At 40.7% G+C, this 26563-nt stretch overlaps 1 protein-coding gene and 1 long non-coding RNA gene across 4 annotated transcripts in view; one reads left to right on the forward strand and one right to left on the reverse strand.

Moving 5' to 3' along the window:
• The first annotated feature begins 16848 nt into the window (after window positions 1-16848).
• On the forward strand, window positions 16849-25360 carry LOC140846232 (uncharacterized). Its single transcript, XR_012125193.1, has 4 exons — window positions 16849-17589; window positions 21962-22083; window positions 23353-23436; window positions 23952-25360. It is a non-coding gene; the product is annotated as an uncharacterized lncRNA (long non-coding RNA).
• Window positions 23443-26563, reverse strand: part of LOC118972008 (lamin-B1) — a 52178-nt gene continuing 49057 nt past the window's right edge. For all 3 annotated transcript variants that reach the window (XM_073221909.1, XM_073221908.1, XM_073221907.1), the window contains 2 exons: window positions 26192-26296; window positions 23443-23811 (listed from right to left, as the gene is read on the reverse strand). In XM_073221909.1, the coding sequence (XP_073078010.1) occupies window positions 23770-23811; window positions 26192-26296 (147 nt within the window). In that variant the 3' untranslated portion in view covers window positions 23443-23769. The remainder of the gene's footprint in view (window positions 23812-26191; window positions 26297-26563) is intronic.

The following is a 26563-nucleotide window of genomic DNA, read 5'->3' on the forward strand; positions in this document are numbered from 1 at the left end:
ATTGTCTCTGGTTAGGCTTGGGGTTGATTAATGATTGTGCATTGAGTCCCCTATACAGAATTTTATTGTTGTTAACAACCATTTGATCAATAAATATGAGAGATGCCCTCTAAAAAAAAATCAGGTAAAGTTTATGGCATGTAAATTACACCACAATAAAACCATTTAATAAACTACAAAAAATAAAAAAATAAAAAAATAAAAATAAAATAACACCTTATTATATATAAAAAATAATTGTCTCTGTTCTTTTTCTCTCTTTTCCTTCTGCTGTTCCCATTATGTGTATGCTGAACTTTTATAGGTGTCCCACAGTTCTTAGACATTCTGTTCTTTTTTCTCTTCTTTCTTTTGTTTTTCAGTGTTAGAAGTTTCTGTATTATATCAAGTTTGAGATTCTCTGTTAACTATGAGCCCATCAAATGCATTCTTCCATTTGTTTGGTGTTCTTGGTCTCTAGCATTTCTTTTTTATTCTGTCTTAGAATTTCCATCTCTCAGCTTACATGATCCACCTGTTCTTGCATGTTGTCTACTTTTCCATTAAGTCTGTTAGCATATTAAACATAGCATTTTAAAATTCCTGGTCTGAAAATTTCAACTTTTGTGCTGTATCTGTTTCTTGTTCCAGTGCTTGCTCCATCTCTTCAAAATTTGTTTTTGTTACTGTGTGTCTTGCCAGTGGGTTTCAGCTCCTGGCAAGTTCTCTGTGGATTCAGTGACCAAAGAAATGACGGGTAGAACGTTCTTGGGAGGAAAGGGTTTACCTGGCTTGCTCTCCCGACGGTAGGTTGAGCACTAGCATCCCTGCCTCCGCACAGAGCAGTGGGCCGAGCTCTCTATATAGTGCAATAATATAGCTCATTGCCTAAAGGTGTGGAAGCAGTAGCCTAGCAACAGGCCAGTTACATCATCAGGTGGTTTAAGTTCAGTGAGGATCCTGGCCATAGGAACCCCAACTTCCCCACACTATGACTTATAACTTCTGTTGAAAGGTAAAAGGACTAGGGTAAATAGGCCTTCAGTCCTATAGCTAAGGTGCTGCGGAAGGGGGAGCATTCTACAGTCCTGTGGTGGGTCACAGCTTCTCATGAGCCTGTGTTCCTAGGCTATGAGAGGCACACCTGCTCCTCAGTTTCCTCTGGATGCTTTCAGGTGGGGGAGGCTGGCTAGAGGAGGCTGCAGGTGGGTATTTCCCTTCCCCCAGATCAGTTAGGCTCTGATAAAAGCCAGCAGGTTAGGCTGTGGTTAATAAGTTTCCCCTGAGGTCAGGCCTTACTAAGGAGAGCAGACTCCCCTGGCATATTTTTAAATGGTTCCTTTTCCCTCTCGCTTCCTGCCAGAGGAGGCGGATTTTTCTCTGAGAGTCACTGTGAGAACTTGGATTGAGTTTCTGGAAGTAAAACTCACAAAAGTACAGGGACCCCCTTGACTGTGTCTCCCCTGGAGTTTTTAACACTCAGACTTGTCCACACCAAGCCACCCGCCATCCATTAATTGCAATTCAGGTTTTCCTGCAGAGGTTTCTGCTCTGGTAAGCTGTGATCCTCTTTATCCACTTGTCCGTCTCTGATTTTGAGAGCAGTGGTTTGCCTGGTGACTGTGCTTCTGTGACAAATCTAAGAAGAGTTGTTGGTTTTTCTGCTTGTTCAGTGTGGTAAAATTGTAATATTCCAGAATCTCTCACCTGGCTTTAGTGCATCTCCATATGAACAGGCGTTCCTCAGGGGTGGAGACACGTAGTCATTTCCATATCAATGGGTAATAACCTGGTGACTGAGGGCTTTTCTGAACCTGACAGGTTGGGGGGTCTCACTTGCTTCTGCCAGAGCAGGAGAGAGAAACGGCCCGGACTGCCAGTTGTAAGCAATAAATGGGTTTTAAACTTTTTTTTCCCCTTTGACTGATTTTGGTTTTAGAGGTATTTTGCCCCAGGATTTCCTCTCACTGAAGTTACATTCAGCTTTTTCTGATTTTTAGGAGTGAGTGGCAATTTCTAAGCTCTTTACATGTGAGACTGGAAACTGGAAGTCTGGAATCCCACTTTTTGTCAGGTAAATGATGACTTCTTAAAATTTTCTATGTGCAATTCCGTTGCAGCTCGCATTTGGTAAATATTTCACATAACGCAAAGTTTGATCTTTCTTCTTGAATATGCAAAAGACGTTTACTCCTTGGTTCAATGTGACACCGAGAAAGGCCTACTTTGTATTACTGGAAATTTCCAATGATTAACACTGGAATTGTTTTCTTCTTTTAATAAAAGAAATGTGCATTTTGAAAGTTTCATTTTTTTATCATTTCATGTAATGGTCATGTATGTGGTATGGTATGGAATATTGTACATTTAAAAAATTATCCTTACCCTTTGGGAGCTTCCAGTCTAAACTGAATTCTCTTCCTTTTATTGCTGGTCAGCTGCATCTGGGGAGGTCTCTCCCTACTCACTAGGTGAAGCACTAGGAGAAACCTCAACCTAGACAGGGGGGGATTTTGACTCTGGACGAGAAAGAATTACTGAACAGGTCAGGCGAGTGTAGGTAAGGAAGGAGTTCATTAAAGCAAGAGCAGCAGGGAATGTTCTGAGAACTTCCCAAAGAAAGGAGATTTTCAGGCAGGCCACTAAGAGCAGATCCCTAGCAGCAGGTCCTTCTGGGTCACCCAGGGTGCGGAAACATGCAGGTCCAAATCTGAGCTCTTAATGCCCCTTCCTACTTATTAGGAGTAAAGCAGAGTCAGAGTGAAGACTTGGAAATAAAATGAAATAGCAAAGAGACAAAATGCAATAATGTGAACAATGAGAAAGGTTTCTTTGAAAGTATGCACCTAAAGAAAGGAAAGTGCAGGCATCTTCAGAGGGGAGGTGCACTGAAAGTTTGGGGATTCTGTCTTTTAAGGCTGTGGGCAAAATTGCAATATTTCCAGAATCTGTCACCTGGCTTTAGTGCATCTGCATATCAATAGGTGTTTCAAGGGGTGGAGAAAAGTTGTCTATCTACTATCTACATATCAGTAGGTAATTACAAGGACATAGGAAGGTTTATCTGAACTGAAGAGGTTGGGTGGAGCTCTCTTCTGCTGCAGTCTGGTCAAGAGAGACAGGGGCAACTGCTTGTAAGAAATAAAAGGGTTTCTTAATGGTTTTAGAGGTATTTTGCCCTGGGATCCACACCCCCACCCCCCTTCCCGTGCCCCACCAGGTTACAAAGGCTTTCAAGAATAGGGCAAAAGGTGGAAAGCATGTTGCTGGGTGTAGTCTTGACTTGTGGTCTCAAGATGATTATCTCTGGTGAGAAGATACCAAGTCTCCTTTGCTTTATTATCAGTCCTCCAGCTAATTCTGCTAAATAAACCCAACACAAGGGATTTATTTATCCTGTTCTTCTCCAAAATAGTGGTTACCCTCAAGTAGTGGGGACATATCAGTTAAGACTGCCTGCCGTGCCTTAAGATATGCTGTTGGGTTATTGTCTGATTACAACAGAATGTTAGGAATATTTTCAACTGTTTTGTAAAATGGAATCTTATCCTTAAGATGGAGTCCCTCCTGTTCTTACTATACTGTTTACATCTCAGCATTTTTCACCATAGGCAGGAAAAGTTAATCATGATGACTGCCCCATGTCCCTGCCCCACCTCCCTTTTTATGCAGCAACCATTTTTTATGGTGTATGGTGCAAAGCCAGGAGAAAAAGTACAAATGCCTTTTCTCAGTAACTGCTAGTCTTAGAATCCATAGAAACTTCTAAATTTTTAAAATATGACTATGTATCCTAAGAATAAAGGTCACAATATTTATTAAAGTAGCCACTAAAATAAATATAAGCATACATTCTTTTACTGCTTAAGTCAGACTGCTATGTATTTACTTGAAAGAGTCTAAAATTCATTCAAACCACCCAATTCTACACTTCTTTTTTCCCCTTCTGTTTTTCTCATCCAAACCTGTATGGAATAATGGCTGAATCCTTTCCTGTCAAGACACTGCTGGGGCATAAATCACTTTCTATTTTAAGCAATAAGTGATTTCATTTATCTCTGATCCACGCATCCAGGTAGTTGCATAAATTGGTAGGACAAACCCCAAAGAAATAGAGGTTGGATCCTGCTCTTAACCTTTTATTTCTTTGCAATTATTTTCAGATACCTTGTTCAATGGTCTCATTAATTTTCAATACCTGCCATCATCTCTGCTTCTGCTATCTGAGCATGTTTTGCCCAGGTTCAGCATTGTATGTGATTTATCCTAGGTTTTTAAAAAAAATATTTCCATGGCTTAAATGAAAATTGGGCATGGCCATTTATCACTTTTGAAAGCTAAAGATTTCTTTCACACTCCTTCAGCACATAAATGAGATGGGGCTAGGCTTTTTTGGCAACTAGTCCACAGCTCAAAGCTTACACTGGTGTGGAATGCATTATTATGTCCTCACAGATATAATGCCCCATGGCTTTGCTATTTGTTTTTTCTTAGCATCATTAAGTTTCTTTGAGGTAGTCAATATGAAGTGCAGAAAGTCCAAGTTCAGGGTAATATGGCAGTTTCCATGTTAGGACTTTGAATTTTCCTAGACCAAAACTTCAGACAGAAACCAAATGGGTAAGGCCAGAAGTGAAATTCTGCCTCAGTACAAACTCAGGAAGGAGTAGAAATTCTTCCAACTTTGGAATGAAGGACCCTGAGTTCCTGCCATAGATTTGCATCCAATCATAGGAGAAACTCAGAATGAGTTTATATGAATAAATATGAATTTATGAATATTTATATGAACTAATAACTCCATTTGCAAAAGTATCTCATGAATAGCTGATGAATGCTTTCTAACACAGCAAACATTCATGTGTGAATGTCCACACCAAGGTAACAATAGTTTGTTTTGAGCCTTAGCTCAATTAAATTCTGGCTTACCTACAAGCATGTAGTCCGAACTGGAATATGATATAAAAATATGCTTGGATCTGAAGGGTTTCTTAGATGTTCTGGCTTTACGATATTTGCAAACTTTTTTTTCATTTGAAAACTCAGTAAAGAACATTTTGTTTTCTTAGTGACCCTAGTGCTAATACAATTAATAATTATATGTTATAGAAATAAATAATGCATCATTTTATTGCACACAATATATAGGGATTAATTCTAATTTCATTATAATGTTTCAGCACATATAAACAGATAGATATTAGATGGCTTTTATATACTACAGATTTAACTATGAAGAAAATTTTTGATATTTTGATAAGTAATTTTTTTCTCCCAAATTCTTTTTTTAAAACTGAGATGTAACATTATATCAGTTTCAGGTGTGCAACATAATTCAATATTTGTATGTATTGCAAAATGGTCACAATAAATCTAGTTAACATCCATCACATTTTTTCTTGAGATAAAAACTTTTTAAGACCAACTGTCTTAATAATTTCCAAAACTACAGTATTAAGTATAGTCATCATGCTGTACATTACACCTCATAACTCATTTATTTTATAACTGGAAATTTGTTTGACTGCCTTCATCCATTTCGTTAACCCCACCTCATACCTCTGTTCTCTGTATTTATGAGTTCAGGTTTTGTTTTTTTGGAGGGGAGTTTGTAAGGGGTATTTTTTCTCATATTACACATGTAAATAAGATCATGCAATATTTGTCTTTCTCTGACTTACTTCACTTAGCATAATGCCCTTGAAGCCCACCCATTCTGTTGAAAATGGCAAGGTTGCTTTCTTTTTTATAGCTGAGTAATATTGTTATGTGTGTGTGTATGTGTGTGTGTATACACACACACATACACACACACATATACCTACCACATTTTCTTTATCCATTCATCCATTGATTAACACTTAGATCATTTCCAAGTTTTGACTATTGTAAACAACCTACATTGAACATGGGGGAACATATGTCTTTTTTAGTTAGTGGTTCTGTTTCCTTTGGCTAAATACCAGAAGTAGAATCAGTGGATCATGTGTTGATTCTTTTTAATTTTTTAAGGAACCTCCGTAGTGGCTGTATTAATTTACATCCCCACCAACAGTGCACAAGTGTTCCCTTTTTTCCGCATCCTTGTTATTTCTTGTCTTTTTGATGGTAACCATTCTAACAGGTGTAAGGTTATAGCTCCTTGCAGTTTTGATTTGCTTTTCCCTGATGATTAGTGATATTGGGCTTCCTTTCTTGTACCTGTGGGTTATCTGTATATCTTTGGAAAAATGTCTATTCAGAGCTGCCTATTCTTTAATTTGGTTAAGTTTTTTGCAAATGAATTGTGTGAGTTCTTCATTTATTTTGGATATTAACCCCTTATCAGATATATGTTGTAAAGTAATTTCTCCTGATTTGGTAAATTGCCTTTTCATTTTGTTATTGCTTTGCTTTACTGTGCAGAAACTTTTTAGTTTGGTGGAGTCCCATTTGCTTATTTTTTCTTTTGTTGCTTTCACTTTTGTAGTCAAATCTAAAAAATCATCCCCAAGACTACTGTCAAGCAGCTTATTGCCCATGATTTCTTCTAGGAGTTTTATGGTTTTAGGTCTTAGGTCCAAGTCTATAATCCATTTTGAGTTGATTTTTGTGTATGTCTAGTGGTCTAATTTTATACCAGTGAAATTACATGTGGCTGTCCAGTTTCCCCAACACCATTTATTGAAAAGACTATCCTTTCCCTATTGTATATTCTTGGCTCCTTTGCATTAATTAATTGACCATATATGTATGGGTTTATTTTGTTGCTCTCAGGACCATTCCATAGAACTGTTTCTGCTTTATTCCAATACCATACTGTTTTGATGATTGTAGCTTTGTAATATAGTTTGAAATCAGGGTGCATGATGTCTCCAGTTTTTTTAATTGAAGTATCAATGATGTATACTTGAAACCAATATAAGATTGTATAACACAGTGGTTCAACAGTTACCCATATTATTAAATCCTCACCCCCCACTAATGCAGTTACCGTCTGTCAACATAGGAAGATACTACAGAATCATTGGCTTATAGTTTGCACACTATACTACAATCCCTGGACCAACTTATATTGTGCCCTTTTATCCCCCTCACCTTCCCCTTCCACCCACCCCAAGCCCCACCTCCACCATGGTAACCACCAGTCATTTTTCAATGTCTATGAGTCTACTATTTTGTTCATTTTGTTTTGTTTTGTTTTTATATTCCACAAATAAGTGAAATCATGTGGTATTTGTCTTTCTCTGCCTGGCTTATTTCACTTAGCATAATACCCTCTAAGTCATCCATGTTTTGCAAATAGCAAGATTTCTTTCTTTTTTTAATGGCTGAATAATATTCCATCATGTATATGTACCACTTCTTTTTCTACTCATCTATTGATGGACATTTAGGTTGCTTCCATATCTTGGCTGCAGAAGTAGCAATAGTACTGTTGTAGCAATATTGCATTGAATCTGTAGATTGTTGAATCTGAAGAGTTTCTTAATGTGACAGTAAACATATGGATGCACATATCTTTTCAAATCAGGGATTTTGGTTTCTTCAGGTAAATTCCTTGAAGTGGAGTTACTGGGTCATATGGCATTTCTATTTTTAGTTTTTTGAGGAACCTCCATACTGCTTTCCATAGTGGCTACACCAATTTACATTCCCATTAAGAGTGTAGGAATGTTCCCATTTCTCTACCTCCTCACCAACACTTGTTATTTCTTGTCTTTTGGATAGTGGCCATTCTAACTGGTATGAGGTGATATCTTATTGTGGTTTTGATTGGCATTTCCCTGATGTGGAGCATCTTTTAATGTATGATGCCTCTAACTTTATTTTTCCTAAGACTGCTTTGGCTATTTGAGGTGTTTGTGATTACATACATTTTGGGATTGTTTATTTTATTTCTTTGAAAAATTCCATTGGAAGTTGGATGGGGATTGCATCGAATCTGTAGATTGTTGAATCTGAAGAGTTTCTTAAATGTCTGACCTTGCGATACTTGGAATGAAAGTTCTTCAACAGAATATAAATGTTATAAGCCACAACAACTTAGAAGTAGCAATAATGCTGTTGTAGCAATATGACTAACAAAAAATAGGTTGATAGAATGAGACGGGAAAGGTGAGACATAACAAAGTTGAGTATATTGATTAACACATCTTTCACAGTGGGGTGTCATTAAAAAGATTGTCTCTAGGTGACAGCTCAAGAGAAGAATATAATAATGTTAGTTAAAGATAGAACCAAGAACCAAAAATAATAATTCAATGATCAAAAATCAGTGCCATTGGGGAAATGCCTCATCTTGGTGGGAGATATGAGAGGTAGTACATTTCTTCTTCATTTTTATAATGAAAAGTTAATAGATGCTGCCTAAATGGGACAAATCAAATCAAGGAATAAGGATTTAAGTAGCTTATATCAAGTTATAAAGGTTATAAATCACTGGAAGCAAAAGAATTTCCAAATTATTGGAAGAAAGCAGAGACAAGCAAAGTAAACAAAACACATTCTACAGAGCAAAAGATAAAAATCTAAAGAAGTATTAAAAATTGAAGGTATGGGACAAGGTGGCAGAAAAAATACTGAAGATCTATATCATATGCAAATGTAAATAGTATGAAAATATTTGTTAAGTAAAAGACTTCAGGGCTAGATAAAAAATGAAACCCAACTATGTTTGATATACAGAATACACACTGATGACAAAGTGACTCCAAACTGTTATAGTAAAGGGATGAGAGAAATATTACTGGTAACAAAAATCAGGAATTTAGATGTTACTATCAGAAAATGCTTAATTCAGGGTAGATAAGCAATAAATAAAATAACTTGTATCAGTAAGTACTTCGATAAACTAGGTATCAAAGTACATAAACCATCAGAATTCATAAATCAGCATGATAAATACAAGAAGAAAAGGGGAGAAACACAAAAGGAGCAGGCTACGTGTTCTTCCAGGCGGTCCACGGCAGACCAACCCACAGGTCAGGCTAGAAAGGACCTGACGAACGCAATGAGTCGGAAGACACACTGAGCTGTTTACAAGTAGAGAATTCACCTTAAATTTTGCCCTTGCAATATTTTATAAAACTATTTACTTAAATGCCTTACAAAATACAAGTGGCATAAATACATGTGCTGTGGACTGAATGCTTATGTTCTCGCCCAAAACTCAGAGATTGACGCTCCGATACCCAAAATGATGGTATTTGGAGGTGGGGCATTTGGGAGGTGACTAGGTCGGGATGTGGAGCCCTCATGAATGTGATTAGCGCCCATAGAAGAAAAGACATGAGAGAGATGATCTCTTTCAACAAAGTAAAGCTATTCCAAGAAGGTGACATCTGCAAACCAGGAAGGGGGCTCTCACCCAGAACCGAGAATCAGTCAGTACCTTGATTTTGAACCTCCCAGCCTCCAGTGTCGCGACCCTTCAGGGACCGAAGCAACACGCCCAAGGTCTTGATTCTTCTCTAGGCTTTATTGTCTAATCTCTCACGGCGGTTACAGCAGTTGTCAGGAAGCTCTTTTTCCCTCCCGGTGGGCTCCCTTATATTCAGTCACCCAACCAATCCGGGACAGTATCATGCGTGACCTTTAAGCGGATAGGTGTCACGCGCCACTCTAAGCGGGCAGCACGAGCTGTGCACGGGTACGGAAGTCTGCTGGGCCAATTCCCAACAGGGAAGCAGGCGCCATCTTTAGGGCATTGTCCAGCTGGAGTGGGGCTTAGCCTCGGCCGTAGGCCAGGCCCCCACATCCAGGTCTGTGAGAAATAAATTTATGTTACTTATGCCACCTGGTCTATAATATTTCTGTTATAAGAATCCAAGCTAAGACAGCTTTTTTTAAATGCTCAAACTTACCCATAATTTTTTGAAACACACATTGAGACAAGATGCCATGCTTTGTATATCATATTGAAAAAGGTCCTCATATTTAGTAGTACACAGCCTCGTCAAAGACATGGGAAAAGAGAACATGATCCACTGTTGAAGGAAGTAAACTTCAGTTTGGAGGGTGGTTCAGAAATATCTTCTAAATTTACAGTTATGCTCAGATACAGCCTCAAATAAACAGGTTGTTTGTTGAGACCCTTTTTTTTTTTTGAATGAAAACAACTGGAAACCATCCAAATGTCCCTTCATAAGAGACCAGTTGAATGTCATATCCAGAAAAAGGAATGACATGCCATTATTCACAAGGAAAAGGTTGATCATAGGTACATGTGAAAAGGTTTGTAAAAAATACCACTAAAGGAAAAAAATAATGCTGACAATAGGTTTTGTAATGTACTGTAACATTATGAACATTTGTATATGCACAGAAACCTTCTTGAAGGACATACACAAATCAATCGTAGTTGCTTCCAGAGAAAAGACAGAGCAAGAAGGAGAGCTCTGTTCGATTACATATACTTCTGGAGTGATTTTTGTTAACCATGTCCAAATATTAGGTTTGCAAATTTAAAAAAATGTAGTAGAAACCAATGAATGAGAAGGATATCATATGTGCCCATGAGCAGTTTATAGGCTAATGGAGGAGACAAACATTTACTTAAAAATTACAGGGCAGCAGGAGAAATGATGAAAGAGGTTTGTGCAGATGGAGCACAGAGAAGTGCCTAGCTGCAGCAGCTATATTCTATTAAAAGCAGGAAAAAATACTGTGTGATGACTTTTTTTTTCTTCTTACACTGCTACCATCAACTTTTTTGGAAAATACTTGAAATATGGAATTCTGTTGTGTACTGTGGCTCAGGAGTTTAGTCTTGACTGTGTATTTTAAGTGTGTTCTCCCATCGAGGGCAATGGGCTGGCCCAGTGGCTCTGTCCCCTGTGTGGCACTGGCTTAGCCAGCGTGCAACACAGTGGTGGCCATGCCGTGACCGCCCAGCAAAAGGCCATGTGCACAGTGGGATGTGCCACCTCCTTCGTGCACTTCCAGGGGCTCTGCAGATGTGGCCCATTGTCAGAAACAAGGGGTCGCTTCATCTCGACACGGACAAAAGGGGTGGATGACTGAAAACCTTGAAGGAGTGAAGCTTCTCACAATAAACAGTCTTAGAAGCACTGCAGCAATATAATTCTTTAGAAACACATTGATCTTTGGGTTTCTATTCATTGTCTGCTGGAGTTCAGAACCCATGCTTCTGGTAGAACAAAAAAAAAGGAATGTTATTATGTATGAGACATAGTAGCTTATCATAAGGGTGAAAGAATTGTGGGTATAGGCCCCCATCTGACAGATTTCCCTGGAATGTTTCAGAAATCTCATGTTGAAGTTTGATGCCTTTAATTTTAAATGTACTTCAACTCCATTGAATTTGTCCTGTCCCTAAAAGATGCTTAATTAGTTTTTCTGTCTCTGCTTGTCTCATTGTTCTTTTATTTTCCTGCTAAGAAATATTTGAAAATTATTTTCTATATTTAGAGTTTATCTCAAATCTGTCTCCAAGATGAGTTTTCCCATGGCCCCTTTGAGCTTTCTAGTTGGTAAAAGTGGAAAATACCTAGAGCTGGCAATTCATAGTGTTTCACTATTACTCAACAGCCAGTTTACAACAAAAGCTGAAGGAAAAAGGGGAGTAAAGTAAATAGGGATTTACAAATCTTTGTAAGACAAGAATTACATCAACATTACCTTCAATATGTCCAAAAAGATTTTTTACTTAAAATAAAGGTTTTAAACATGACTAACACAACTTAGAATTATTCAGTATTCTATACTTTAGTCCTGTCTCTGATCTTTTATACTGTTATTTCCAATCTAACATCAGAAAGCTTGTTTCACTTTGAAACTATAGCTCTTTCTGTATTCCATAGCAGTTAGTTCAGATGGTGTTTGAAAACCATATTGTTGTAATATTGTTTCAACTGCCTACTAAGAGCACGTGTTATAACAGTATGAAGAATGTAATCTATGTTAAATAAAGGTAAAATTTAATTTCATTCACAGTAAGAATTTAACTTAATACAATAATAGAATGGGTTTAGATTTTAACCCCTCTCTCTACAAAAACGATTTTATACTGATGTGGAATTACTCTTTCATTTAACAGACTTTATTAATGCAGATTCTCCTGTCTATATTATATACTTTGTGAGTTCTCTGCAACCAATGAATGATCCAGGTGGACTTTCCTTTGACAAACTGAGTGCCAATGACTTCAATGATGGACTGTTGTCTTCACAAAATGATAAAGTACTTTACTACTGACTTCCATAAGACACATGGACAAATTGTTCCCCTAACGATCACATTATGGTTTTCAAAGCCAAATGGAAATGAGTTTCAAATCACCTTCTGTTGGTGATTATGGGCACCCCTGCTCCTTCCTATTACTACAGGTATTATTAAAAGCTAAACGTACTTTCCCTTAAATGCATCAAAGGTAATTTCATGGTTTACATCAAGATTTTTTCCACGTTTCTTCAGTTTCTGTGCCTATCCAACCATTCTATGCTCTGCGACACGTGTTTTGCTCAAAATCATTTTCCTGTCTTCTTGTTTTAAGAACCCTGTTGAGTTTTGTATTCCCAAAACTTAACTCAGCACCTGGCCAGTAGTAGATGTTGATCTTTGTAGTTACCAGCACATACATGCCAAATGTTCCAAGCTCTATGTGGATTAACTCTACATGTACTGGCATTTAATACTCACAACAGAGGGTATTAATGGTAACATAACAAACCGAGAGGTTAAATAACTTGTCCACAGTCATATAAATAAGAAGTGGAGGGCCAGCCTTTAAACTCAGTCAGTCTGCCTACAGATCCCATGTTCATAACCGCTGTGCTGTGCCTCCTTGAGTAGCATTAATTTCCAGAACTGATTGATTTGGTTGCGTACTTTCAGAGATTCCAGGACCGAAAATACTGAAAGGTGGATGAAGAAACTTGCATGGCCGAAGAGATCTTATAACTCAATAGGTGGGGCAGTGTGATTGTATTCTCACTCACTTTCTCACTTATTTTATGCTTTAACTCTAACTTAAACACCAAGGAGGTATTTCTGTTGTGTGTATGTGAAATACTCTCAGCTTATAAATTCTCCTAGAACATCCTTTACAATTTAGGTTTACTATTTTCATCATTAAGTTCATTTCTCTTTATTTTTTAAATTTCTCTTTAAATGAAAGATTAGTTAACATGCAAGTCACATCCTCTTCAAGCCTTTCTTACTGCATTTCCATGAAATCATAAAAGCAAAATCTTTTCAAGTGTTTTCTATTGATTCAACAAACATTGAAAGAATATGGGATTAAAAAAATCTTAGATTTGCATAACTCACTGAAATTGATAAAGCTCTTCTATATAATAAACAGTTTTAATTGTATCCCCCTACAATTCTGCACAGTAGAGTGGGTGTGATAATTAAGTAGAGTAAAAGGAAGTTAGGTGTGTTAACACCTGATGCAGTATTTTCTCCCACTATACTCTGTGTTTACAGATAATACTGAATGTAGTATTTGACTGTGGATATATCCTTTCCCTCAAAATTGTAGGTAATCCTATAGTCATTATGAAAAGGGGCCCTGCTATGCTATAAGGCAGATATTAAATAATATAGCATTGTTGTTCAAAGAATAAGTGATTATTTCTGGCTGAAGGAGTAGGGTGTGGGAAGCAAGGTCCCTAAGAACATCTCCTAAGACGGGTCTTGAAGGATATGTAGAAAATGGACTTATAAAAAAGATTCGGAAGACCACTCCAGGTAGAAGGAATAATCAGGGAAGGGTTTCTCTGTTTGCCAAAACTTAGTGGACTTAGCTAACATGGAATTCTCTCTTGCCACAAACACCTGAAGGTTCTGGGGAAAAATATAAGAAAAATAATGTAAATATAAGGCTGATGTTGTAAGAGTTAAAAAAAAAAAAAAGGAGGTGGGAGGGGGCAATCCACCTGATCTCAGAAAAAACAGTTACTTGAAAGGCAGAGCAGGGAGTGGAGATCAATACGCTGCGGTCGGGAGGTGGGACAGCAGACCCGCCACAGGGACTGGCAGGCCTAGAAGCTTCGGAGTTAATGTCCACACAGAAACAGGAGTCAAATCTTCTGCCCTCCCTTGAACCACGCATAAAGATAGGAAGAGCGGCTTGCCCCGTGAAGGAAAGCGAGATAAACTATGTCTTCAGCACCAAGGATGGCAAAGAATGTCCAGAGTAATACAAAGAAAAAAAATCTCCAGAAAAAAATGTATAACTCATTGTTTAAACAATCATCAAGATGAAAATGAGGCACAAAAATTATTCAGAGGCTAATGGTATCCCTAGGGTATCAGATGTAAAAACCAACAATCTGGTTGCCGTTTCCACAGCACAGGCCACACTGGATTATCAAAGACAAAATAATTCCCACTAAAGATGAGCTCAGAACAAACCCTGCCAGACGTGTAAGGAAATGATGCGCCTGGGTGCACATCAGCGAACACTGTAAGCGGAAGAGAAACACCTCCAAGAATTTGAGAGTAGAAAGTAATCTGAAAGAGAAAGCAAAATAATTATGTTTCTATTAAAGAGAGGAGCAAATGAAGGAATGGAATCCTTAAGGTAAACCAAGACATCAAGGCAAGAGAACAAGCAGATTTGAGAAAGAATAAAATGAAATGTCTAGAGATGAAACATACAGCCACTGACCTTGTCAGGGCCGCACAGCGGATGACACGCGCTGACTGGGAATCCGTGGCCCTCAGACGTGAGGCGCGGCCCGGGGGCTTCGCTCCGGATCCCTCACCACGTCCCTGCTGAGGCCACGCTTCCCACGGCCGATCCCCGCCGCTGGCTGAGCGTTCCCACCCTGCGAGTCTCAGGACTGCTCTGAGGAGTGACTTTACTGCACCTCCACCAGCCTGGCTGGAACTTTCTTAGGCAGTTTAAGACCCTGCTGCCCCACCCACCGTGCCCTCCTTCCCTGTCTCCTCCCCTGCCCCACAGGGCGCAGCCTCCCCTTCCTCCAGCTCCCTCCCTTTCTTCTTCACCTGCACGTCCCTCAACGAACCTCTTGCAACCTGATCTCATCTTGATGTCTGCTTCCCAGGGGATCCAAACAAATGCAGAACAAGATCTGAAAGAAAAAATGGTCCCCAGAGCAAAACTGTGATATAAACTATCATCTAAAAGGGCAAAAATAAGACATTTTAGTAAAACAAACAAGACATCGTAGACCCTTGCTAATGCAGTTTAGAAGCAAGAACATTGGACCCAACATGAAGGAATGGGTTCCAGAATCACTGGTGACAAATATGGGAATTTTTAAAATGAGAACTATAAAAACAGCGACAAGTGATGTAATTAATGAGATTTTTTTTAAAAACAACAACCCAAAATACTAGGTCATAATAGCATAGAAGATGGGCAAATAAGTAGTTATAGCATACTGTAGAAGACCTTTTTTATTATTCAGGATAGGATAGAGGCATTTGAATAAATTTATCTTTCTTAAATAAGAATAAAAAAATAGGATTTCTTATAAATATGCTAGTTTGAATATGTGTGGTTACCATCACTTATTCTGCAAATCCCATTAAAATGGCAGTAAATGAATAAGAAAGAAATAAGCCCACAGGAAATAAGAAAACAAGAGGTAGTGACAGCTGACAGCCTGTGTTTAAAATAAAACTGGCAACAAAAAGTCTAGAAACTGAAAGTAGATTAAAGCAGGGAAGACGGAAATGCAAGGACATTTAGTGGGTGAAACGGGTAAGAAAGAATCTGGTTCACGCAGGAAAGACTGAGGACCTTTTTGCAGAAGGGCGGAAGGTGGGGCTGGGGAATGGGTACGGTAGGGTTGGCTGAAAAAACAGCCTAAAAAGCTTGAATCTCAACGCACCTGTGTGCTGCAAACAAGGACAATCCCTTCCCTCACCGCAGCAAGAAATCTAGAGAAAGTTTATTTTTTGGAGAAGGTGAGCTAGAGAAGTCCCAGTGTTGGGGATGCGGGAAATAACTAAGGGCAGAGGTGAGGTGCTAAACTAAAAAAAGATAGTTAAGTTCTGCAGGCTCACACACTCAGAACCCAAGCCAGGCTGATACTCTCAGATAGAAGAGGCAGACTCCTCTCTCTGCTGAAACTGACCAGCCTAAGAGAACACAGGCAAAACCCTCTACAGATCCTCTATCATTTGGGGTGATCAACAAAGAGACATATAGATTCCAGTTAGCTTTTAAGGGCCTTGTCTTCAAAATGAATAGGCAGCCAATAACCACCTGTACTTTATCTTCCTGTTCATAGCCTCTCTGTTCTGTGACACTGAAAGCTCCCTACGTGTCAGGACCTGGTCTGTCTTGTTCATTCTACATTCCCAGTACTAATGCTTGGACCACTGCAACGACTAAAAAATGTATGTTGAAAGAATGAAGAAACCAAGAGATGTTATAGCTATTAAGGGTGTCAACCTGACAGGATAGAGATAGCAACTTTCTTCAGCACCACCCAAAACAGCAGACACCGGATGGTGAACAAGGCGGCCACCTACACACATTCTCAGTGGACAGGGTAATAGGCACCGCAAAAGGGCACAGCCCAGTGTCGTGGCAAAGCGAGATCTGAAGTCAGGACATAGTTTAATAGTGTTAACTTGTCAGTGAGGCATTTTAGAATGCTCACAGCAGTCAGGTCCGAGAGATACCCTAATGTTCACTCTGTGAGTGGGTTCCTGAAGGAATTTGGGAAGAACAAAAACAATTTTTCATGTGTTTAACACTCAGCAGTTTAAAAAGTGCCTTCATCACATAGAAGACAAGTGGTTCTATAGCATCTTACTACGCTGATAGACAGTGACTGCAATGGGGTATGTGGTGGGGACTTGATAATGGGGGGAAGGGAATCTAGTAAGCACAATGTTACCCATGTGATTGTATATTAATGATACCAAAAAAAAAGGTGCCTTCATATGCATTGTTTTATTTGAAGCTTGTAACCTGCTTAAGTTAGAAACGGCAGACAGTAGTATTCCATTTTATAGATGGAAACATGGAGATTTACAGAGGCTAAGTGACCTGTACAAGGTCACAACTGCACAACTCAGGTCCAACTAGGGCTTCTGATTTCAAATTCCTCATTTTCTTCCACAGCATTCCGTTCATACATTTATTTAATGTACATGATCGAGGACCTACTGTTTCAGGCACTGGTTTAAGGATAGCGCATAAGGCTCAGATTCTCCTTGTCTTTGGTTTTTTCAATTAAGAAAAAAAGTATGTGTAATATAGGTTCTCGGGGAAAAAATTAGCACAGTAGCTCCTACCTTTTCCCCACCGCACTACAGACCTTGGCAAGCGCGTCTGTCCCCCGGGGCGGCCATGGCCCTGGCGAAGTGAGCTACACGGGTGACAAGGGTGGGGGTCGCGGAGTGCGAAGAAAGACAGGCCTACAGGACAGCGCTTCCAGAGGGGCCCATGGCCACGCCAGGGCGGCCTGGAGGACGTTTGATTGGAAGCACTCAGATTTAAACCGCAGCCCGGGGGTGGTGTTCCTAGCGAGCGGGGCGGGGCGGGGTCCCGCGAGGGGCGGGGAGATGGGCGGGCCGTGCAGCACGAGGGACGGGGCAGCGAGGGGCAAGGGGCGTCGACGTGGTAACCACCGGTCCACGCGTCTCCGGCGGCCATTTTGGAGGCGGGGACGCGCCGAGGTGAGTCTTAATTGCGTCTTCCGTGTCCCGGAACCGTGGTCTTAACACCCCGACTTCTCAGTTCCCCAATTTTCAGCGGCGGCGGCGCCGCCCTCGAGCCCCCAGATGAGTGGCAGCCCCGGCATACGGGCGCCGAGGGGCGCAGTCCTGTAGGGTGGGCGGGCCTGCCGGCGCCGCGGACGCGAGGGTCGTGCGGAGCCAGGCCGTCGGCCTGTCCGCGCACGGGTGTCGGACTTGCCGGGAGCGGCCGGGCCCGGCGGCACTTCGCGAGGCGTGCAGCCCCCGCCGCGGAAGGCATGAGTGCGGATCGCGGCTCCTGTCCCGTGACCGAGGCGGCGCCCCTGCGCGCGGCCCCGGGGAGAGCCCGGCCTGGGGACGTGGCAGAGCCTGGCAGGCTGCTCCCGCTTCGGAGACCCCGGGCTCAACAAAGCGGGACCGGCAGTGGGAAGGAGCAGTGTTCCGGAAGGTCCCCCGTCGGTGTCTGGCCCCTCTCTAGAGGGCTCTTGGTTTTGCTCTGTGTTCGTTCCTGGGCAGATTTAAACGTTAGCTCATACCCATAAATTAGCAGAACGTACATCCGAGGTTTTTGTCATTCAGAGTAGTTATTTTGAGAGACGTGCATTTCTGCAAACGTGACACCTTTTGGCCTTCCAGTATTTCTCCTCTACGGCCACTGTTTTCATCAGAGAATATTTACAGAAGTTTGTGTTGAGAGCTGAGAACGCAAAGACAAAACTCAAGACTATTGTAGCGCTGTCTGGTAGAAGGGGCAGTGTTTTGTGCCAGTAGGACACCAACAACAGCGACTCCTTTAGTGCGCTTAGGTTTGTTAGAGCACCATTATTCCATTTATTTTCTTGTTTCCTTATACGTAGCCATCCAATTTTTCACAGAAAAACTGAATCACAAGCAAATGAAAGAGGAGGGTCTGGCCAGAGACTAAAGACTCAGTTTTCCAAGCCATTTCCATTACTTTTTTTTTTGCGGTGTTGATACCTTATTAATACTGCTTTTTGTCCTGAGACTTAAGCCCTAACACCATGACCCACTCTGACAGAAATAAGTAGAAAATATATAAATAGAAAGAAATAGCTTTCTTTAGTAGAAGATACTATGTTTATGCATTCAGAGTTTACCTACTATTGTCATTAAGCCAGTTGTCAAGTACTGTAATTTTTAAAAACTGAAAGAGATTGCCCAAATTTCCCATCTCAGGGGTTGTATTCATTGTAGAAGTTCTCTGGTTAATGTTAGGGATCAGGATTACCTTTAAATCTGACTTCTTTAAATCTGTCCATATGAATGACCAGTAGAAAAATGAGGTGAAGGAAAGATGTAGCTTTGTCAGGGAGTGATAACAGCCCCAGAAGGCCGTCTCTGCCCCTGTTTGTCCACCTCTAGTGTGCAGATACTGAATGGAAGGATTTTGCATTCTGGATCCCTGTTCTCTGCTTATTGCCGTAGATCTTTCCTCAGCATTCATGACCAGACCTTTTGAAAGTGTTGTGCCTATTTGTGTCATCTCCCACTTTGCAGTCCGGTTGAAACTGGCTTCTGTCTGCTTCTATCAGCTCTCCCTAAGTTCATCTCCAGAGTTTGGCCAGTCCATGAAGTGTTCGGGTAACATCCTGTTCGTGGGCTCTGCAGGATTTGCTGCTGTCCATTCCTCCCTTAAACATTTGTCTTTGGCTTTTGGACACCACAGGCTCCTGGTTTTCTTCCTGTCTCCCGGGTCCTTTCTCACCCTTCCCTGCGAGCTCATGTATCCGTCGGGCTGTTTGTTAAGGACTGGTCGGGTCATCTTCTCTTTTCACTTGGTCTCTCCCTTCTCAGGTAACCTCCTCTTGGACCAGGACTTTAGACACTGTCAGGAACCTGGTGAAACCCACATTAGAGTGGTTTCTAGGCTGCAGACCAAGTCAGTGTCTCTATGTGGATGTTTCAAGGAGCTTAAACTCAGCAAGTCCAGTATTAAACCCTACATAATGCTGCCTGCGCCCGCCCTCCGCCCCCGTAAAAGATGTCACAGGCGCCTTGACTGCTTGCAGTGTCCTGATCTTAGTGAATGGTTCCTCTGTCTGTGTGGTTGTGCAGGTCATGCCTCTCCCCTCATTGCCCCACATCCAACCTATCACTGAGTCTTATTACCCAAACATTTGTGGAATCTACTCGCTCTTGTCCATCTCCACTATTGTCAGATTAGTTTAGCCCAGTTTCTCTACCTTGGCACTATTGATACTTGGGGCCGGATAATCTTGTTGGGGCTGTCCTATGCGTTTCAGGATTTCCAGTAATATCCCCTAGCCTGATGCCAAGAGTACCCCTCTAGTTCTGACAACCAAAAATGTCTCCAGATACTGCCAGATGATCCCAGGAGGCCTAATCTCTCACCCCTACCCCACCCCCTGCCCGTTTGAGAATCACTAGCCAGGGGTTTTATCACTCCCTGTGTGAACTGCTGCTCTGTGATTCTTAATGAGCTGTGCATGTACTCTGCCTGCCTTACAGCCCAGTCTGTGTGCTGTGGTCAGAGGAATCTTTTTAAAACACAAATATGAATTGCCACAAGCTAGAATCAGACTAGAGTTCAGTGGACAAACGGTGGTACATCTATAAAATGAAATATTCAGCATACACGCACACGAAAACTATTGATAGATGCAACAACTTGGGTGGATCTCAAGGTGGATCTTGGGTTTCATTATCCTGAGTGAACAAAGCCAGTCTCGAAAGGGTGTATGCCCTATGATTCTATTTCAGTAGCATTCACAAAAGGAGGAAGGGATAGAGGACAACTGGTTGCCAGGGCTTACGGATGGCGGGAGGGTGTGACAGGAGCAGCATGAGGGATTTTCTGGGGGACTGGAACACCTGTGTCCTGACTGTGGTAGTGGTCACATGATCCTGTGCACATGATGAAACTCCAAAGAGCTGCACACACACACACACACACAATATAAAAACAGGTGAAGTCCAAACGCGGTCCATAGCTTAGTTACTATAGTACCGATAGTCATTTCCTGAGTTTGATCAATATACGGTAGGTGTGCAGGATGCTTTTGTTGGGAGAAGCTGGGTTTAGGGTACTAATGAATTCTTCTGTTTTAACATCTTCTTGTGACTCTAAAATTTCTTCATGTAGTAAAGACAAAAATATCACCTCCTTCTGTACAATGACTTTCTGTTCTTAATAATCCAACTCCTTAACCTGGAAGCTCAACAACATCCAGACTCCTGCCTGTCTCCAGTCCTCATTCCTTTTCTGTTCTTGCTACAGGGATTTTCTTGACTGTGTCGTGTTCCCCTCACCTCCAGAGCCTTTGTACCAGCTATGAAGTCACTTTTTCTGAAATCTGCCCTCCTAATCTCTTTTCCCTTTCGCCTAATTACATCGTGCACATCCTGCAGATCTCATGTTAGATATGACTTCCCTGAGGAACCCTTTCCTGACCCCAAGTCAGGACCTCATGTTCCTGTCAAACAACTGTGTTCTTTCCCTCAGAGCACGTGATTCAGGCTACGGCTCATTGTACATTGGTAGCATTATTTTATGGTCTCCTGTACTAGACTGTGAGCATCCCATTTGTTTTTGCTTACACTGTATTTCCAGAGGCACCAACAGTGCTTGGTAAGCTGCTGACCTTCGCTGATGATTTGTTACATGACTAAAAATACCAGAAACAAATTTGTTGTATTCAGAAGTTTTGATTTTATACTTCAGATAGGCTTGCAAATTTATAATTTTAAGGTTTTCCTGTAATACCTGTTGTATTCCCGTTGTAATCCACTGTTGTCTGTTGGGACCCTGGTTTCTAGTTACTATATAACATTTTTGCTGTAGTTACCATTTCTAACACCTGAGCCATCATTTAGCCATTAGAGTAGATTTAAGATGTGAACTAGGGAAATAGGGGATTGAGGACATTAAAATTCTTTGTGTTAATAGACTGCTTTATGGGAAGAGAGGAAACATTTGAAGAATAATTTATTTTTGTTCTAAATGTAATTGTGACTGGAATCTAGATATAAATCTAACATATTTTCAGGTGGCAGTATATTAAATTAGTAATTTACTATTTAAAATACATTGAATGATTATAAGTATAAATAATTATATTGGATAATTATTAAAGCTAACAAAGTGACTTCTCAAATGTAAAATGTGTGTATGAAAAGATCACATACTGTATGCATGTTGAACATTCTCACAGACCGTTTCCTTAGGAATTCTGACAGACCCCTTATCTTGGCATTATAAATTCTAAGGACAGACATCTGTCTCTTGATTACTTTTTAAGACGATTCTCTAACTTTACACACTTAAAAAATGTCTGGCTACTGTGCTATTTGTAACAGGGTTATATTTTTACAGCATACCATAATTGAGGGAAAATGATGGAAGAGAGTGGAAGAGAGACTTGACTATGCCACCTGGGACTCCTCCACCAAACCCTGCTGGTCTGGCCACCGCGCCGTCCACCCCGCTTCCTTTAGGTACACGGGCTTGTCCAGCATAGTTGTGAGGATAGTGAAGATACTCTTAGCTGCCCTCCAAGCCCATTAGAAAATGAATGCGTGTATTAAAACTTCTCTGATCTTTGCTGATGAAGGGACATCATCTTTTATTTAAGCCAAAAAACGAAACATGTATGTGTTGCCTTAGGTAAACTTTTGTTCTTTATATTCATATTGACTATAAATCATCTTTGTTATGACAAAAATATCCTAAAAGGCTTGTGTTAGTTTTGTCTCATGTTCCCTGACTTTGTGGGGATTAATCTTTTGACCATTGTTTTTGTGCCTTTGGTGTGTAGGTTTTTATGCTGAAATCAACAGGGGCAAAAAATGGCTGTATTTCATTGAGAACAGAAAGATCTATCTATGAACAATACTGTAACCTAGTTTTATAGAGCTGCTTTTTTTGCCTATGAGAGTTGAACAAGTCATTTGCACTCAGTCATTGTTGTATATTCAGTCATAGTTGTTGTATATTTTAAGTTAGATATTCTAAAATAATTCTTGGGACATGGTGTTATGTAACTTAAAGATTTTACAAGAAGAAAGAAACAAGATACTCTGAATCGAGTGAAAAGTCTTGCCAATTTTGGTTTTTTCCTCCCCACTTTTTTTCCCAGCAGCAACCAGTTCTTTTTCTTCTCCGAGTGGATCCTCACTGCTGTCCCTGCCGCCCCACACGTTCTCCACCCCGCAGCCTCCCCTTCCTCCCAGGAGGCCTGCAGCCCCGTTGGCCTTGGTGCCTCCTTCCCCAGTTCCTTCTGTCCCACCGCTTGGGACGTCTTTTCTGAAAAGGGGGCCAGACCCCAAAATCGTTTGTTTATCTTCCTCATAGCCAAAGCCTTAAAGAAAAGTCTAGTATGAACAAATGATTTTTAATAAAATCAAACTGAAATATTTTTCTCCCCTCCAGATGTTTTGAAAGTGAAAAGAGAGTAATATTAAAAGCGTTTTATTTGTTAATGTCACATAAGAAATTTAAGCAAGTTACACTATCTTAAAAAATACAACTAATGCATTTTAAGAGTAACCCTCCCCCACCCCGCTTCCCCTCATGAGCTAAGAATCTAGAAGTAACCACAAATAGTTCTGTGGAATCCTTCATCCAGAGCGATGACATGGTGATTAGGTTAATATTGCCCCCTTACAAAACTTCTCTATTAAAAAAAAAATTTGTAGACTTGTTTATTACAAAAACTTCAGTATAAAAGTTCAATATATTGAAAAATGCTTTCCCCTCCCTCACAGCACCGTTGTACATAGCAGAGAAAAATCAAGAGCGGACTGCTGTCTAGATGGAGCAATCTTCAAATTATATCCAGACACACAGTGGTTTGTTTACCCTCCCTCCCCTCCCCTTCTCATAAGCACTTAAAAAACACACATATACAAAAAATGTCAAAAAATTTGAGGGACCCTTTCCAAACAGTACACCATTAATTCAGTGTCAATATTTCACATCTTGGAACAAAGTGTATGGGTTTGAGTTTATTTTTAAAAACTTTCAGTGTCAAAAAAGAAAATTAAGGCCATGAGATTCACAGCTTAAAAATTCACATAAAGAAGACATAAAAATACTCTGTGCTTCAGAGAAGGCTCTGCACTACGTGTAGGGAAGGATCACCACCCTTCCTTACTCTGAGGAAGACGGTTGACTTGAGAAGTTCACATAACTGCACAGCTTTTATTGGATGCTCTTGGGGCTTCCTGATGAGGAAAACAGAAAAATCTGTGTTTAGAAGATGGTCACAGTATTTTCAATAGGACAAAAATACTCTAAATTCATATAACCTAACTTTAAATGACCTTTTCGCTTCTCACTTTCCCCTTTTAACCCTCTCTTGCAGACTTCTCCCCTGGAATGTCTGTTTACGTGTCACTTTGAAGCTGAGTAATTCTAATGCACAGCTGAAGGTGAAAACTGCTGTTCAATGACCTGCACACTTAGGAACGAGACCAGCGACTCTGTGCTGAGCAACCACACCAGGCAACATGCCGGCTGATTCCTCTGCTGCACTTCCCAAAGCATCGGCACCAGGTTCACCAACTGTGGTCCGGACGCCTCCTGTTATCCATTTTTTCATTACTCACTAATTCCTTAAAACTTCACAGTATGACTTGCGACTCGTCACTGGACTAGGCTGAAACTGGCTTCTTGAAGGTCACCGAAAACACTTATCAACTTGAAAGACCTCTAATGTGAAGTCAAACAGCTGATACACCCTCTCTCTTTCCTCTTGAACTTGGTATCATTGTTTTCTCATCACAAAAGCTAAAAACCTCACCCGCCTTAATGTGTTTCCTTTCTCCCATCCTCAAGCTCACCAGCACTCTGCCCTGAGGAATCCCCATTTCTGCAGTCCTTCAGTGTCTGCAAACTCCCTTCTGGAGTCCATCCCTCTGACACTGTCTGGGTTTCTTCTCTGCTCCCACGTGTGCAGAAGCTACCTGCCTCGGCATTCGGATTACGGCCATTTAGCACGAGCCTTCCTACTTTATCTCTCACTTGCACCTTACAATACAACTGGATGGATGGACAGACAGACTTGGTGCTTAAGTCCTGACATATCCCTGTGATGAATTAAAGACCATCACAAATTCTTCACCACTCCTCACCTCCAAGAAGGAGAGACTATTTACCCTTCCCTGGAACCAGAGCTGGCCTTCTGACTGTGACTTAGAGAATACGGTCCTAGCTTTTGAGATCTGGGGCTCTCCATTTTCACCCTCGTGGAAGCCACTGCTGTGTGTAAGAAATTGGCTTACACACTACCAAATGAGAGGCCACACGGAGAGACGCATGGACATCCCAGCCCCGGCCAAGCTCCCAGCTGAGCACAGCTGCACAGCCGACTTCACTCCCCATCACATGGGCCAGAAGAACCACCAGCCGAGCCCAGTCACACCACAGAATCATGGGAAGTAAGAAACCAATGTTGTAAGCCACTAGGTCTTGGGCTGGTCTGTCACTGTAACAACAGACATTCCAAACACCACCTGCCACCTAGTACCCAAGTGACTACCCATCCTTCCTAACACTGGGCAAGCAGATTTCCCAGAAATCTTCTCAACTATTCCAGGGCCTGGACAACCAACCCCGCATCTGTCTAACTGGCTGCATCCTGGTGCTCTGAGGAGCTCGCCAGAACCTTGAGGTCTCTCTTACGCTGTTGGTTTCCTTCCAATCATTGTAACGCTTCCTGTGAAGGCCAGGATCTTGTCCTTATTTCTTGTTATTAAAGACAAGTCTGAAGTATTTGTTTTTAAGTATTCTTCCAAAATGTACGAGGGAAATATACAAAATATACAAGCCAGAACGTAATTCTACGTCATATATAACCCATCTCCAGCGTTTCTCAGCCCCTGGGGGCAGAACACAAAAGAGAACGTTCATTTGGAGTAGGACTGGGGCTGAGGAAGCAAAACGAACAGATTTTTAAATCTGAAAACATGGAGACAGCCTTTAGGATAAGGACAGGAATATTTTATTAATGATCAGACTCAAACATAGCTTGTTAATATAAACTGAAGACTCATTACTTAATAATTCCAATTTAATTAATTAAAATCAAATTTGGAGTTTTTTTATTTCAAGGGTTCTCAAAAGCCCAAGCATCAGCTAAAATCTATCTTGCAATTAATGATTAGGAACTTAACATAGCAAGGATTTTGTTTCACACTGAAGTTGAATATTACACTTCAGCTTTTTTTAAGCTTATAGCAGATGCTTGCTCTAATTTAGTGATCTAAATCTCTCAACCACAGAATCCTGCAGTACATCATTTGAGCATGCACTCCAAATCACATACTTATTTGTAATGACAGACACGTCCTACCATAACATACTACACTGTAAAACAAAAGACAAAACTGACATTTGATGTGATGAGAAAAAACATTTTCTTAAAGAAGTGTTAACATTTCTTCCCATACCCGAATGTTCTATCTTGAATATTCCCCAAGGAAAAGCAAACCCCACTCGGTAGTTCACTGACTGGGCTTATCAAATAGGGAAAAAAACTTCACTGTCAGTTTTGATTTTCATGTAATTCTGTCAACAGTATTTAAAGATGTATTAAAGCAATACCTGCTGGTGGAAAAGTTCTTCCTCAGCAGCCACTTCGGCTGCTGCTTCTTCCTCTTCCTCTTCAGGTATGGTTGTTTTAAAGACTGTACTTCTTTGAGCAACCTCCTAAAAATGAGTACAGGCATACTTCACTTGATTGTGCTCCACTGCGCTTTACACACATCAGTGTTATACAAATTGAAGGTTTGTGGCAATCCTGCATCCAGTGGGCCTATCAGCACCATTTGCTCACTTTGTATCTGTGTCACATTTTGGTAATTCTCACAGTATTTCCAACTTCTTCATTATTATTATATTTGTCTGAATGACAGCACATCTGTCTACAGCATGGTTTACTGAATATTTTAAACCCACTGATAAAACCTATTTCTC

This window comes from Manis javanica, chromosome 14 (genome assembly GCF_040802235.1).
Source record: "Manis javanica isolate MJ-LG chromosome 14, MJ_LKY, whole genome shotgun sequence".
Taxonomy (NCBI): domain Eukaryota; kingdom Metazoa; phylum Chordata; class Mammalia; order Pholidota; family Manidae; genus Manis; species Manis javanica.